This window comes from Fukomys damarensis, unplaced genomic scaffold (assembly GCF_012274545.1).
Source record: "Fukomys damarensis isolate Sample0158 unplaced genomic scaffold, DMR_v1.0_HiC HiC_scaffold_2, whole genome shotgun sequence".
Lineage (NCBI taxonomy): Eukaryota > Metazoa > Chordata > Mammalia > Rodentia > Bathyergidae > Fukomys > Fukomys damarensis.
In genome coordinates, this window is record NW_022900914.1 from 25,736,995 (window position 1) to 25,751,271 (window position 14,277).

At 46.7% G+C, this 14,277-nt stretch overlaps 1 protein-coding gene across 1 annotated transcript in view; it reads left to right on the forward strand.

Moving 5' to 3' along the window:
• The first annotated feature begins 541 nt into the window (after positions 1 to 541).
• Ttc7a (tetratricopeptide repeat domain 7A) overlaps positions 542 to 14,277 on the forward strand; it is a 104,358-nt gene continuing 90,622 nt past the window's right edge. Inside the window, exons 1-2 of the mRNA XM_010615787.3 lie at positions 542 to 730; positions 898 to 955. Of these exons, the coding sequence (XP_010614089.1) occupies positions 716 to 730; positions 898 to 955 (73 nt within the window). The 5' untranslated portion in view covers positions 542 to 715. The remainder of the gene's footprint in view (positions 731 to 897; positions 956 to 14,277) is intronic.

Here is a 14,277-nt window from a genome sequence, read left to right on the forward strand (position 1 = left end):
GGACATAGGCATTTCATGAAGGGGACTTTTGAAAGGTCCTTTTGTGGGAAGAGTGCCATTGAACTGGTCCCAAGTGTGTTTCTCAGACTTTGTGCTTTCCAACCTGGAAGGCCTAGGATGGCCTGAGGATGGGCCTTGGTAGTAGTGAGGTCCTGAGACCCCCTCTGCCCAGGCTATCCTGACAGTCTTGGATATTTGCTCTCTTTTCCAGAACAAACCAAATCTCTGGGGAAAGTCTAGAAATGCCACCAGGTATTTGGTGCCTGGCACTGGTAGAGTATGTGTTTCTATTGTAGATAGGGATATTTTCTATACATGGGGCAACTGAGGCCCAGAGAGGATCTAGGATCTGTAACTTCACCTGAACTTACCCAGATTCATGGTGGAGCCAAGACTAGAATTTCCACTCTCCGATGCTGGCCCCTCCCATCCCCAGCACACACATATTCCTATCTCATCTGGGTCCCAGTAATAGTGACTGTGATGTGTTTGGAGGGCACCAACCCTCCCCACCCTCCCCAGCTCTGACTGGAGGGGCTTTTCTAAAGGTCCAGCTAGGTTCCTGGGTCCTCCACATTACAAAGTTCACAGCATACCGGGAGATCTGCTGGGTTAGCTACTCTGGGCAGAGCAGGCACCAGTCTACAGAAGGGCAGTGCCCATCCAGAAGGTCCAGTCTGTTGAAGTCTTCTCCCTTCGCTCACTTCCCCCTGCCATGCCTGTGGCACAGGTCAGCTTTGGGGTGATCCTCCATTGTTTGCCACTTGGGTCTTTTGGGTTTCTGTGGAGACACCCTGAACCAATTACCTCCTTCCCTGAGTATCCTTTTCAGTCTTTCTCCTGTCAACCTGGCTCGGTACATATCGCTTCCTGTCTCCTGCTCTCTACTCCTTCCAGCATGCCTCCGGCTTCTTGGGGGAACACAGTCCTGGTGCTCAGAGGTCCTGCCAGGGAGGTAAGGAGCTGGCAATGCCAGCCTGGGCTGCTTGGTCGCGGGATGTGCTGCCTCCTCATCCCTCGGTGACTGCATTCAGCTCTTTGCCTGCATCCTTTCTGCCTGCCGTCCTTATCCTGTCTCAGTTACCATACCTGCTGCTCAGCATGCCAAGGTTCAACTGACGGTGTGTTTGAAACCAGGCGTGAGGCCACCAGCATGTGCATGATGTGGGCTTTCCTGGGCCTAGGGGTACAGGGGCCACTCCATGCAGAGTGAAGGCCACATGCAAATGGGATGAGGATGGCTGGTCACTGGACTTACTGCATTTGGAAGAACAAGAGCAGTGGCAGCAGAAGCCCCTTGAGTTCCCTAAGTCCTCACTCTGAGAGGGGTATGCCTTCACTGAGACCTGCCAAGACCTCCCCAAGTCAGTGTCCTCTTCCTCCTGTGTTAGAATGAGAAGCTAAGGTCATTAGAAGCTGCTCCTGTGAGGTCTTTCAAGAAGTGGCAGAGCCAGGATTTGAACCTAGGCAGCCAGAGGTGTTGGACATCTGTGATGTCCCTGCTCAGAATTCTAGGTTAAAAGTGACCATAAGTTATCTAGGCCAAACCCTCATGTTACAAGTAAAGAAAATAAGGCTGATAGGAGGGACATGGATTAGTTTGTGTGTGCATCAGGCTCTTCCATAACCAGGCTGCCCCTTAATTTGGCTCTGTCTGTCTCCAGATGGCGTCTGCCTTTGCCTCGTTCTTATGCAATAGTTGCAGCCATTTTGTGTTGGCTCCATATGATGTTACCCTTGGTTCTATATGATGCTATCCAGTGGGCTGGGAGTTTGGGTCAGGTCTCAAGACAGCTGGCTAGAAGAAGAGGACAGTGTCACAGGAGTGTGCAAGTCGATCACACTGGGAGGCTTGGTGGGACCTGCCTGTAGGCATCTCCAGCTTGGAGGTGATTTTCTTGTTTGAGACTCAGGGGCAAGCTTTGAGTTTCTCTGTCCTGCCCTCACAAGGCATGCAGACCCACTCAGCTGACCCTGATGGGGGACTTGGCAGTGTGCCCCTCCACTGAAGGAGGTGATGATGTATACAATGTGTTAGATCAGAGATCCCCTGATTCTCAGGGAGCTTAGAAACCATCCCAGGAGCTCTTGAGAAGTGGGGCACGGCAATTGTTCTGGATTCCTGTTGCCCAAAGTGTAGAAATGTGGCACACGCATACATGTTTGGAGAGTGTGAGAGTCTAGGGTGAGCATCTTAGTTATTTTTTTGTTCCTGACACACAACATGTGATACCTACAACTTAAAGAAGTTTATTTTGGCTCAGGTTTCAGTCCATAGTCATCTGACTCCAAGGTTGGACAGCATGGCACAAGGGGATGGCGGAAGAAAATTGGCTTATGGCATGGTGGCCAAGAAGCAGACAGAGAGTCAGCAGAGGATCGGGGAAGGGAGATACCCTCCTGGCCACACCCCCTGTGACCCACCTCTTGTGACCAAGCCCCACTTCCTAACAGCAAGTCAACTACAGTGCCCTCATAATCCAGTCACCTTTCAAAAGCCCCATCTGTGAGCCCGTGAGACTCTTGGGCCCATGAGACGTTTGGGCAACATCTAATTAAACTTCACACCCCCAAAAGACTCATGAGCATCTTTTTATGCAAAATGCATTTTGTCCATCTCTAAGTGTTGCTAAAATTTTAATAGTTTCAACATTGCTGAAATGTCCAAGTCCGAAGTCTTCCTCGGAGACTAAGGCATACTGAGTTGTGAAACTCTCAGCTGTGAGTCCTTGTAAAAATCAAAAAGAAAGCCCAGCATAGTGATACATTCCTGTAATCCCAGCACTCAGGAGGCCTGAGTCAGGAGGATCGCTGTGAGTTTGAGGCCAACCTGAAATACATAGTGTGATCCTGTCTCAAAGCAAAACAAAAACAACAACGGGAAAAGAAAGTTAAACACTACCAAAATACAATGGCACAGAATAAACATCCCCATTTGAAAAGGTAGAAATAGGAGTATAGAAACCAGTAATACCAAGCAAGTCCAAAACCCAGCAGGGCAAACATTAAATTTTGTAGTTCCTTGTCCAGCATCCAGAGCAAGTTATGGTAAGATATGGGCTCCAAAGGGCTTGGGCAGCACTGCCCCTATAGCATTTCCAGAAGTTATATCCCTTTTGACCTGTCTCAGGCTGGCTTTGCCTACACCTTGCAGCTTTCCTTAAACATGCTGCATTTCTGACTTCTCCAACTTCCTAGCGTCTCCAGTGCATTTTTGGCTTCACTTCCACAGCTTTGCAAACGGGAACACTGCCTGGCCTCTCAGGTCTTCTTCTGAAATTTGGGTGGAAGCCTCCATAATCCCCATAGCTCTTGTATTCTGCATGTGTGTAAAACCAGCACCAGTGGGTGAACAAGGTCAGTGTCCAGGTCTGTGTCCAGCAGTCCCCAGGCCCCTTTGCATCATGGCTGCAGGGACCTCTGAGTGCCTGGATGGCTGAGTGCTGTGAATGGAATCCTAGGAAGCCAATTTCCTAGGTGACCTTTCCCAGGTAGGGAGCCCTGAGGCTCTTTTCTCAAAGTAAAGTCTTTAACTTTTCTACCCTTGAGTCTGTGAAGGGTAGGGTCCTTCCTCCTGTGGCCTCAAGACATCTTTTATATTGTCTCCACGTAAAGTCTTTGTCTTCTTTTTAACACTAATATTCTCAGCAACCAAGCTCTCTTTTGCTCCAACTTTACAGGTCCAAATTTTATAGGAGTTCCCCTTCTTATGAAACTCAGAACTTTAAAAATTACCCATCTGTGCCATTTGTTCTTGTTTCTCAATGTAGAGCTTGCTAAAAGCTCCCAACAGTACCCATGCCACAGCCTGAATGTTGGGATACCTTGAAATTTTCTCATCTAGATTACTTTGCCACCCTTTATCTCAGTCTCCCCCAAAGTCTCAAGACATGAATAAAATGAAAATTTTTCTCACACAGCATAACACACATATGATCTCGAGTCCAAATACCATGGAGTCCTTATTTCCAACTGAAACCTGAGCTTGGTCTTTACCCTCTACTCTCCTTTTTTTTTTTTTTTTTTTCCTATCAGCATTTTGGTCTTCTGAGTGTCCACCAGAATCTTCATTATGCTCAGCTTACAATATTCTAGGGCTGATTTTCCAACTAGCACCTCCAAACCTTTCCAAACTCCTTCCAAAACTTAGTTCCAAAGGCTTCTGTACTGCATAGGGGTAGTATCACAGCAGTGATCCCACTTCTCTGGTACCAAAATCAGCTTTAGTTACTTTCTTGTTGCTGAGACACAATTTCTGATACCTGCAACTTAAAAGAGGAGAGGTTTATTGACTCCGGTTTCAGCCTATAGCGAGCTGGCTTCAGGGCTGGAAACTGTGGTCCAGGGGCATGGTAGAAAAAAAAAGTGCCTCATGGCATAGTGGTTGGGAAATAGAGAAAGTCAGTGGAGGAGCCTGCAAAGGAGATGTACCCTTCCTGATCACACCCATGTGACCCACCTCCTAATAAGTCAGCCATAATGCTCCCTTAATCCAGTCACTTTTCAAAAACCCATGTTCAAAAGCACCGTGGGGATGCTCAAATACTCTTTGAGGACATTTAGATATAAACCATATCAGTGGGAAAATGGGGTACCTGACCCTCCACCTTCTCTAAGGGAAAAGTTATTGTCTATATCATTTGTTCATAAACCTCATTTCCCCTACTGAGATAGAAAAATAAAATATCTGCATAGGAAGACCATTGTTGTCACATCTGAGTGGTCCACGTCTAGTCCCTAGTCACCAAGGTTTCAGTCACACGTGTGCTCAGGAGTAGAAGACTGGATTTTTAGAGCCTCTTGGTGACCTCTGAGGTGGCCTGGGCCCTGTTGGAGGATCTGGCTTTGGGGGAATCCTGGGCTCTAGTTTGGTCCTGCTTCCAGTGCTTCCAGTGTCACTCAGTTGATGGGTCCATCCAGCAGGCAACCATTCCAAGGTCATCTGTGGACTCTAGGCAGAGCTGAGCCCTCTGCTCCCTGTCAGAATGCCCCATCCGTCCTTCATTCCCCAAGTATAAATTTCCTGAGCTCCTCAGGCCTACCTGAAGTTTGGTGCTATTCCCAGAAATACAAAGCTAGGTGACTGTTGTGTATGTGTGTAGGGTTTGGGGGTAGGATTATCCCAAGTGTATCCCCAAGAGCTAGAGAGTTACCTCTCAGACCCCTCTCAAACCTCCTGAACCTGGATCTACATCTCCTGCCATCCTCAGGAATGCATGGGCACATACAATCAGGGAGACATTGCCCTGGGAACACATTCCTGACAGTTTGAACCACTGATGGTATGTGTATGACTGTCCCATCAAGAGGCTTGTACCACCAGTTGTTCAAAGACATCTGGCAGCACGACATGAATTATGGCCCCACCATGAATATGTTACTCAATATGGTTGACTGATAGGTTAACCTTCATCTCTCTTCTGTGAGGTGGGAGGTGGTTATACCCTTTTATGGATATAGAAACCGAGATTCATGCAAACTCTTCATGAACCTCTAAGTAGTGTCAGAAGCCAGTTGGATGTCTCCAAAGCCATGTCCTACCTGAAACAGAGGCGCCCTCAGAAGATGATGGGAGCACATGGCAGTTTCCTCCCAGATGGGCTGGTATAGAGAAGAACTGTTTCCTCCTCCAGCCTTCTTCAGCCCAAGTGGAATAGGAGCTGGGGCTGGGGGAGCCCTGCACACTACCTCAGGGTCTGCTTTCCGAGAGGCAGCAGTGGTGGTAGGGATTGTTCAAAAAATCTCCTTTTGTATGTCAGCCTAACATCAATCATCTTGGTCCAGAATGGAAGCCTGCCCTTCTCCTATCCTATTCCTCAGGCCCTGCTGTGGCCCTGTTGTGACTTAGGCCAGCCCAGTGTTCCCTGATCATGTGTATCAGACCAGGGGAAGGCCCTGGGAAAGGAAATGTTCCTGGCCAGTTCCAGGTACAGAGGAAAGGTAGATACTCTGGATGGAGCAGCCCACTCCCATCCTAGGTGTGGGGATAGGAGCATCTTCCATTTACACTGTTACAAACAGTGTGGAGGACTGGATATTTAGCTCAGTGGTTCCACTGCCTGCCTCACAAGCTCAAGGTCCTGAGTTCGATCCCCAGTACCAAAAGAAAAAAAAAAAAAACAGTCTGAAATCTGTTGGTTTTGGGGCCCTTCCTGGTATACCTGTCTGCAGTGGTGCCCGCTTTTGCCAAGGCCTGGTCCCTGAACGTTCCCAAGGACAAAAAAAAAAAAAAAAAACAGTCTGAAATCTGTTGGTTTTGGGGCCCTTCCTGGTATACCTGTCTGCAGTGGTGCCCGCTTTTGCCAAGGCCTGGTCCCTGAAGGACATTTGGTCACTTTTTTCTACACCCTCAACTGATCTTCTTTCCTTCCTTTCCTTTCCTGGATCTTCATGTGTCCAACAGTCAAGATCTGCTCCTGGTGCCCAACATGACCTATTTGTTCTTGCCAACCTTGTCCCTATGTCTTTGCTCTGCACATGGATGAACCCCAATAGTCCCTTTGGACACCATTCCAATTGTTCAGCCCACAGCACCTTTCCCTCCTCCAAGCTCACTGGGGCCCTGGCACAGTGGCACATCCTTGTATACCCCATTCGGATGGTGGGTTCTTCTTGCAGGAATCTAGACCTTATTTCCCTTGAGGTCCCTGGCCATCTCCCACAGAGAAAGTATAGTTTATGAGCAGTCAAGTCAGCAAGTGCCTGATGGGGACTCCATACTGAAACACCAAGGTCCCTTCCACTGACAGAGCAGGAGACAAGTGATCAAGGCCTGCCTGGTGTGTGGTTGTGGCTCTACAACCAGGAAGAGCTAAGTTTGCACAAGCTTTCAGCAGGACTCATGTGGCACATGAGCTCCCTGGTGCCATTCTTTCCTGTCTGTTCCCCCTCCTGGACAGGTCTTAGCATCATTGAAGTCAGCTGTTGGAAAAAGGAAACACTTCCTTTGTGGCTCTACTATCTTGGCCAAATGGCTCTCCCCAGCTCTATTCTCTGGGAGACTGCGCCTCAGCTCTTGGCCTTTTGGGGCATTTGTGAAGAGCCCCCTCTGGAATGCTGCCCTTGGACAGCCCCTCCTGGTGGGAGGGGAACACTCTGGATGGCCTTATGAGTTGAGTAGTTTAAGGCCTTGTTTTCAACTTTGGAATCTGAGTGACTCCTTGGCGCTGTAGACCTAGGAATGGGCCTTTGACCAACTAGTGTTGGATTTGTGGATGAGAAATCAGCCAAGGACTGTTTCTTCATGTCCTTGGATCTAGATCCAGACCCCAGATTCTGCCCTCAGCTGCAGGCCTCAGGCCTCCTGTTATCCTCTAGCCTTCAGTTTAGTGGGTGAGCCATGGCCTAGGCTGAGTCATAGGCCTCTCACCACTAAGCTTGCACAGTGAGAGCCATACCAGGGGGTCTTTGTGAAGTCCTGTCTCCCTGTCTTCTCAGGATCTACCTTCTGCAGGGAATTTCCAGCTCTGATCTGATTTGACTATAAACCATCCTAGATTGGTGCTCACGAGCAAAGGGTCCCTTAGCCATTCCTAGTTCAGAGGCACTGTCAGGACTAAAGCTTGGAAAGCTCTGTTTTGGCTCTACTGGGGCCCCAGGAAGTGCCTGGTGCAGGTTCATGTCCTGAGATATCTTACCATGTCACCGAAAATGCCAGCCTCCATGGCCAGATGAAGGCGACTGCATTCCAGCCTGTGGAGCTACTACTTTGTATTTGGAATTCCAGGTTCCTAGCTGGGAGATGTGGATATCCTTACTGCCCCTACCTAACCCAATGACTAAGCCAGTCCTCTGTTTCAGGAATTGACACCATACTTCTAGGGATCTGTTTCTGTAAAACCAGACTTATGGTTATAATGACAAAAGTGCAACTCCATGTAACTGGAAAATTAATGGCACAAAGAGAAGGACTGGGTGTTTAGGGTCCCTGTAACTAGAAAGTCATTGAGGGCAGTGGCATTAAGCATAGATGGATCCAGGGATCAACGTGTGTGTTAAGCTCTTTAGCAGCTGTAGTTTCTCTGGTTCTTCAGCACAGCACTTGCAACCTCAGGAGGAAAGAGTGCGTGGGGAAGGTTCTTCCTGACCTAACTTGGTCACATGCCACCCTGAAGCCATTTATGGTGACTAGCACCTGGGTGTTGAGTTGAGGCCAGGAGTGTGATTTTTCCCCACTAATCTTAACACACTGGTTTGTGGGAATGGTTCCTTAAAAGGAAATCAGAGTGCTGGTACCAAAACAGGTGAAAGACATGGAGAACAGAGAGCCAGAATGGCTCCCTGAAGGTTGTGTCAGAAATGGCAGGGTCCATGTGTGAGCTCAGCTCTCTGAGTGCAGCTTTTGGGCTCATCCACTTGAGCCACTCTGCATGAGAGAAGGAGCTGGCTGGGGAGCACTCCCCTGAGCTGGGAGAGCAGCCAGACCTTAGGGTGAACCAGGGACAGCTGAATGCAGTGATGCCTTCTAGGTGAAGAAAGGCTGGAAGGGAGTCCAGCGGGAGCTACAGGGGGAGCCACACCTTCTTGGAGCTCCGAGGGCTGAATGTGGGAGGGATTGGGAGATGGGGGTGAGGGTCAGTGGACCCTAGAGAGGAGGCTGAGAGCCCAGCAGGGAGGTCAGGAGTTTTGGCTGGTGTTCTGGAGCTTTTACACCTCCGTGAGGTATTGTACAGCCCCCTCCCCTCAAATAAGGCTCACCTGGTGGCCAACATGTCATTTAGGTTAGTCTTTTATAGGATCTGGGCCCCAGACCCAGGACAAATTCCCTGTGGGTCCAGGGTAATAAATCATGCTCCTTTTTGTTGGTCTAAGCCCTCAGGGATATTTCCTATCCCTGACTGCAGTGGAGTAGGGAACAGGGTGGGAGCTCAGGGCCTGCTCTTTCTGCACTTTAAGCCTCAGCTCATCCAGCCACAGAAGGCCCCCTGCCACTGTGCCACTCAGAGGGCTGGTCTGTGGTAAAGACCACCTTTCCCTTTCCTCAGGCCAGGGTCCCTTCCATTTCTCTGGTGCTGCTTTGGTGTGCTGATGACTACAAGAGAGCAGTGACCTCCACTTCTCCAGCCACACGTTCCACGCAGAGGCTTTCACTCCTTAGTCATTGGTGTTTAATTTGGGGTTCACTGGGCCCCTTGAGAACCAGCCCTACCCATTTCAGCCTATGGCCCATTTCTTCTCTGGCTGAAGTGCACACCGTGGGCAGGCTTGCAGGCTTGCTGTGAGGACACAGGGCCAGCTCACTCACATAAAGTACTGCAGCTGACAGATGCTGAGAGGAATGAAAAGGGAAAATGTATTACGCAGCCATCAGGAGTAGGATTTAGGAGTTCTCTTTTCACCCCTGTGGGGTTGTTTTGTTGTGTTTTGTACTGTATTTGTTTTGTTTTGTGGTGGTGGTTGTTTTCCTGTTCTCTGGCTACTGCAACCCCAGGGTATTTGCTGGAATTTTATGGCTTACTAAAATTTAAAAAGTAAATAAATAAAACAAAGAGCACTGGGCTGCTCCTGAAGCAGGATATGGTGGCATAATTGGTTTTTATTCTGTTTTTTAGGGCTAGGGTGGCAGGAATGAGCTGCTGATTGTGGCTTCACCATTGGCCTGGTGGGAAGGAGAGGTCCAAGGGGAAGGCTGGTTCCAGGTGCAGAGCTGTTGTGGAGTCCCATCAGAAGGCTGTAGGCAGGTGTTCACTAGGCCTTCATGGAATGCCTGCCAGGTAGAGGACTGAACAGGACAGGTGCCTCTTCTGCAGGCCAGCTAGGGAAGTGGGGGCAAGATGGGAGACAGGCCTCAGGATGGGCAGGCTCCCTGCATCTTGTCCTGGCTGCTTCAGAATATCGTCAAGGCAGGTGGAGTGTGCTCCAGGCAGTGGAGGGTCCTCCAGGCAGTGGAGGAGTCAGCACTGAGACTCAGGTCTGTACTCTTAAGGAGGGATAATTAGGCCTCAGATACTCCCTGAGAGGGGAGTGAAGAGCCTGAGATTTGGGGATCCGTTCTGGGTCACTGAGGGTAAAGAAAGACACCTGGGAATATGGAAGCCAGAGGATGAAGGGAGAGAGAGAGAGAGAGAGAGACAGAGACAGAGAGACAGAAGAGAAGAGGGGAAGGGAGGGGAGGAGAAGAGAGGGAGAGAGGGGAGAGAGAGAGGAGAGAGACAGAGAGAGGTGGGGGGAGGGCAGGGAGGAGAGAATAGCATTTTTTAATTGTACAGTTCAGTACTGCTAGGACATTGTTGTGCAATCTCCAGAACACTTTCATTTTGCAAAACTGAAGTAACTGCTTATTCTTTCCTCTTTGAGCCATTTGGAACCACCCTTTTATTTTCTGATTCTATGAATTTGACCTCATGTAAGTAGAATTATATTGCATAGTGGTGGCATACCTATGGCACATGTGCCACAGAGGGCTGTTATCTCTGAAAGCTTTAAAAGGTTCACCATCGCTGATAACTATTTGCAGTCTGTGTCTATTCTGTTTCACTGAGCATGATGTCCTCAAGCTTTATCTGTACTGTGGCACATGTTGGAATTTCCTTCATTTATAAGGTGAAATGACATTGCATGGTAGATGTACATATATACCACATTTTGTTGGTCTCTTCATCTGTTGATGGACATTGGGGTTATTTCCATATTTTTAGCTCTTGTGAATAGTGTTGCTATGCACATGTCTACACAATGATCTCTGTGAAACATTGCTGACAGTTCTCTTGAGTCTATACCTTGAGGTGGAATTGCTGGGTCATATAATGCTACTTTTCAATTATATGTATTTATTTTTGTTGCTGTCATTTTTTGAGACAGGATCTTGCTATGTAGCCTCAAACTTGCAGCAATCCTTCTGCCTCAGCTTCTTGAGTGCTGGGATTACAAGTTTGTGCCACCACACCCGGATACTTTTCCATATTTTGAGGGGCCGCTGTGTTGTTCTCCACAGCACTGTGCCATTTTACAGTCTCATAGCTGCCCTGTTTGGAATATGATCTGTGGGCCTTTAAACTACCTCTAAGGCTGAAGAAGGCATTGCCTTTCTTTCCTTCTTCCCCTGCATTCAGGGTGCCCAGCTCTGGGTTGAGTCCTCGGTATGTGGGTGCCTGGGCCCTCTCACTGGCTGGGTAGGCAGATGGGGGTGCCCACCCATTTGTAAAGAGTGTGCCATAGCAGAGGAAGCTTTCTGTCTCCACCACTGTATTCAAGGCCCAGGTCTTCAAGGTCCCTGGGATAGATCTAAAATGGAAGGGTGGCTGCCTGAGATGGGATGAATCATCTCAGACTGAAGGAGCTGGGACAGCTTGGTACTGAGTCTGGGACTGCAGTAGTCTGCTTGCCTCCAAACTGGAAGTGTCGAGGTCCTGACAAAGCAGGGCACCCTCTTAGAAGGGGCTTTCCTTGACTTGTCAAGCTGCGTGTTGACGCGGAAAGGCCCCCTCTGTCAGTGGGACTCAGGAGGCAGCCCTTGGCTTCCCACTGATCCCGAGGGGCTGTGCCACAAGCACGAGTTCCTTCCAGATTGGGTTCAAGATCAGTGCGTCCTCATTGTGGACCTGGTTTGTGGTGTAGTTTCGCTACTTATGCAGAAGGGCTCTCGGGGCTGGATGGGCTTCCCACCAGACACTGGACAGGAAAATGGACCTTCATAGCAGATCTGTCAGAGAACAAATGTAGGTGAAGAAGCCACTTTTTAGAGGAGGTTAGGTGATTGGACTGTGACCCTTCTCAGCCAAAGCCCTTGCCAGTGCTGAAGACCTTTTTGGTCTTACGTATGTGTGCTTTACAGAGGGCCACCTCAATGAGCATATCCCCTTGACTTTGACCCTCTGTTTTTCTCGATCATAGCTACTTCCTTTAAAAAAGGCATTATCTCCATTACTTTCAGATAAGTTTTCAGACAGGGACTTAAGGACAAATCTCCTGGGTATAATTTGGTGAGTCGGACTTGTGTACATGCTCATATACCTGGCACCCCTGTAAAGATGTAGGAGGCTTCCACCACCCAGAAAGTTCCCTCGGGCCCCTTTCTCAGTAGTTCCCATCATCCCCATCCCGGGGAACCTCTGATTATTTTCCATTCACATAGGTCAGTTTGCCTTTTAAAAAATGTTACACGAGTGAAAACATACAGCATGTACTTTTTTGATGTCTGCTTCCATGGAATGTGATTTCTAAGAAATTTGTCTTTGTTGTATGGATGTAAGACATACTTAATATAATTCTTTAAATTTTTTCTGTACTCTATTTTATTGTATAAATATGCTACAATTTGTAAACTCTCCAAGAACTGTGTTTTTTTTTTTGAGGTTTTGTTAACCACTGAATACTATCCAAAATTAGAGATGTAACTATAACTTAATTGTACAGCACAAAATTATGCTAATGGTAAAAACTTATTGGAATTTACCAATACTCATTAGTGTATTTTTACATTGCTATATGAACATGTGCTCTCAACGGCCAATGATAAAAATTATAATTTGTTTTATCACTATGAAAATTCATTTTGTGACTGTTCCTGTTTAGAAAAATTCACACAGCTTTAAAAATGCATGAAATCCATTTTAATCCTAATCTACAAATAGATTATAAACAGCAAATGTCACTGGTAATTTTTTAACAGTGTAACAAGCTGATGTAGCAGCGGTAGTGCACACAATTCAAAATGAGGAAAATTAATAAAAATCCAGTGGAAGTCCATGTTTTCACCTATTATGGCAATTGCTTTAATGCTTTGGAAAAGTTAACATTTATGTTTCAAAGCGTGAGGGGCAAGGTCTACTGTTTAACCCTCTGGTGTACAGTAAGTAGAAACTTCTCTTCTGTAGGGTCCTGAAGCAAGTGCATAACCACTGTGCAACAGTCACTTCGAGATTAACCAGTTACCTTTTGTCCTACAAATCCCCCAAAAATGTATTAAGCAAAACATTTCCTTTTCATGACATTAGCCCAGATTAGTCTTTTTAAAATCAGTTAAATCAAAAAGCATGATATTTTCAGACACAACTTGAATCTACTGTATGTGAAAAATGTTTAATAAATGGTAACTTTAATAGAATGTAAATTTGAGTGCATAACACCAAATGGAAAGCAGGTGAACCACACAGAGAAAACAAGGCTTTTCAAATCTTCAAACCCAGATGTTTGACGATAGAGAAAACAGAACATCCGGGGAAAGACTTCTGAGGTAAGACATGATGAAAATTAATATACCTTAAAATTGTAATTTCTGAAATGGATTAACCAACTTTTTTTTTAGAGACTGAGAAATAGTGCAGTAATTTAGAAACCAAATACAGTATGCTACAAGGATCACAAATGATCATATGAAGAAGTGAAGGTACTTTCTTCACATACTACAAAGGTAGCATGTCTTACATAGACACACATTCTCTTCTTCAGACATACGACCACCCTCTGGTAAAATAGTGTGAGCTTGTGATTTCAGCATACAAATCAGAGCCCTATCTTTCAGCTCAACAAAAAGGCAGTTTAAACAATGAGCACTATGATATTCTGAAGGAGAATAAAATCTCCAAATTATTCCTTCGTGATTGAGAATAAAATCTCAAAAGTATTCCTTCGTGATTGAGACTGTCTTGGTGTAATAAAACATGTAGCTTATGCACTCTATCATGTCTGAACAACCAGCCACTGTGGGTATAGTAGTGAGGTAGTGTTACTGTCCCCTCCTTGGGACTCTGTTTTCATATGCTGCCCTCCCAGAAAGGTCCAGTTTTTTAAAATGCTTAAAATTAATTACCAATAAATGTATATTTTTATTATACATCTGTTTTTCTAAAACTTTTTGGATCTTTCACTGATAACTTATTTACCGTTTCATCAAGAAATTCTCCTAGGAATTACTGCCTGCTATCTACAACCACTGTGAGAGAAGAAAAAAAAATCGCAGGACATGAAACACTTTAGCTGTCAAAGATGATGGCATATAACAAATGTCAAATAATATAATTATATTGGGATTTAAAAAGTAACCACTAGGCACAATCTATTCTGTTAGATGTCAAGAATTGTTTTTCAAGTGTAGAGGGAGGGAGTTCATGCCTCAGTTTGCCCTTCTGCACATCCATCTGCATCTTTCCTATATACCTGGCCCTGGGCTGTCACTGGAGATATCGACTGGAAATGGGCAGAATGGGCAGTGATAGTGGTGGAAGAAGGAACATGCATAGGAGACGCAGGACTGGGGAGGGAGAGCTCTTGCCTGGCACTCTCCAGGCCCTGGCTTGGATCCCCAGCACCACAAAGAAAAAAAAAAAAAAAAAAAAA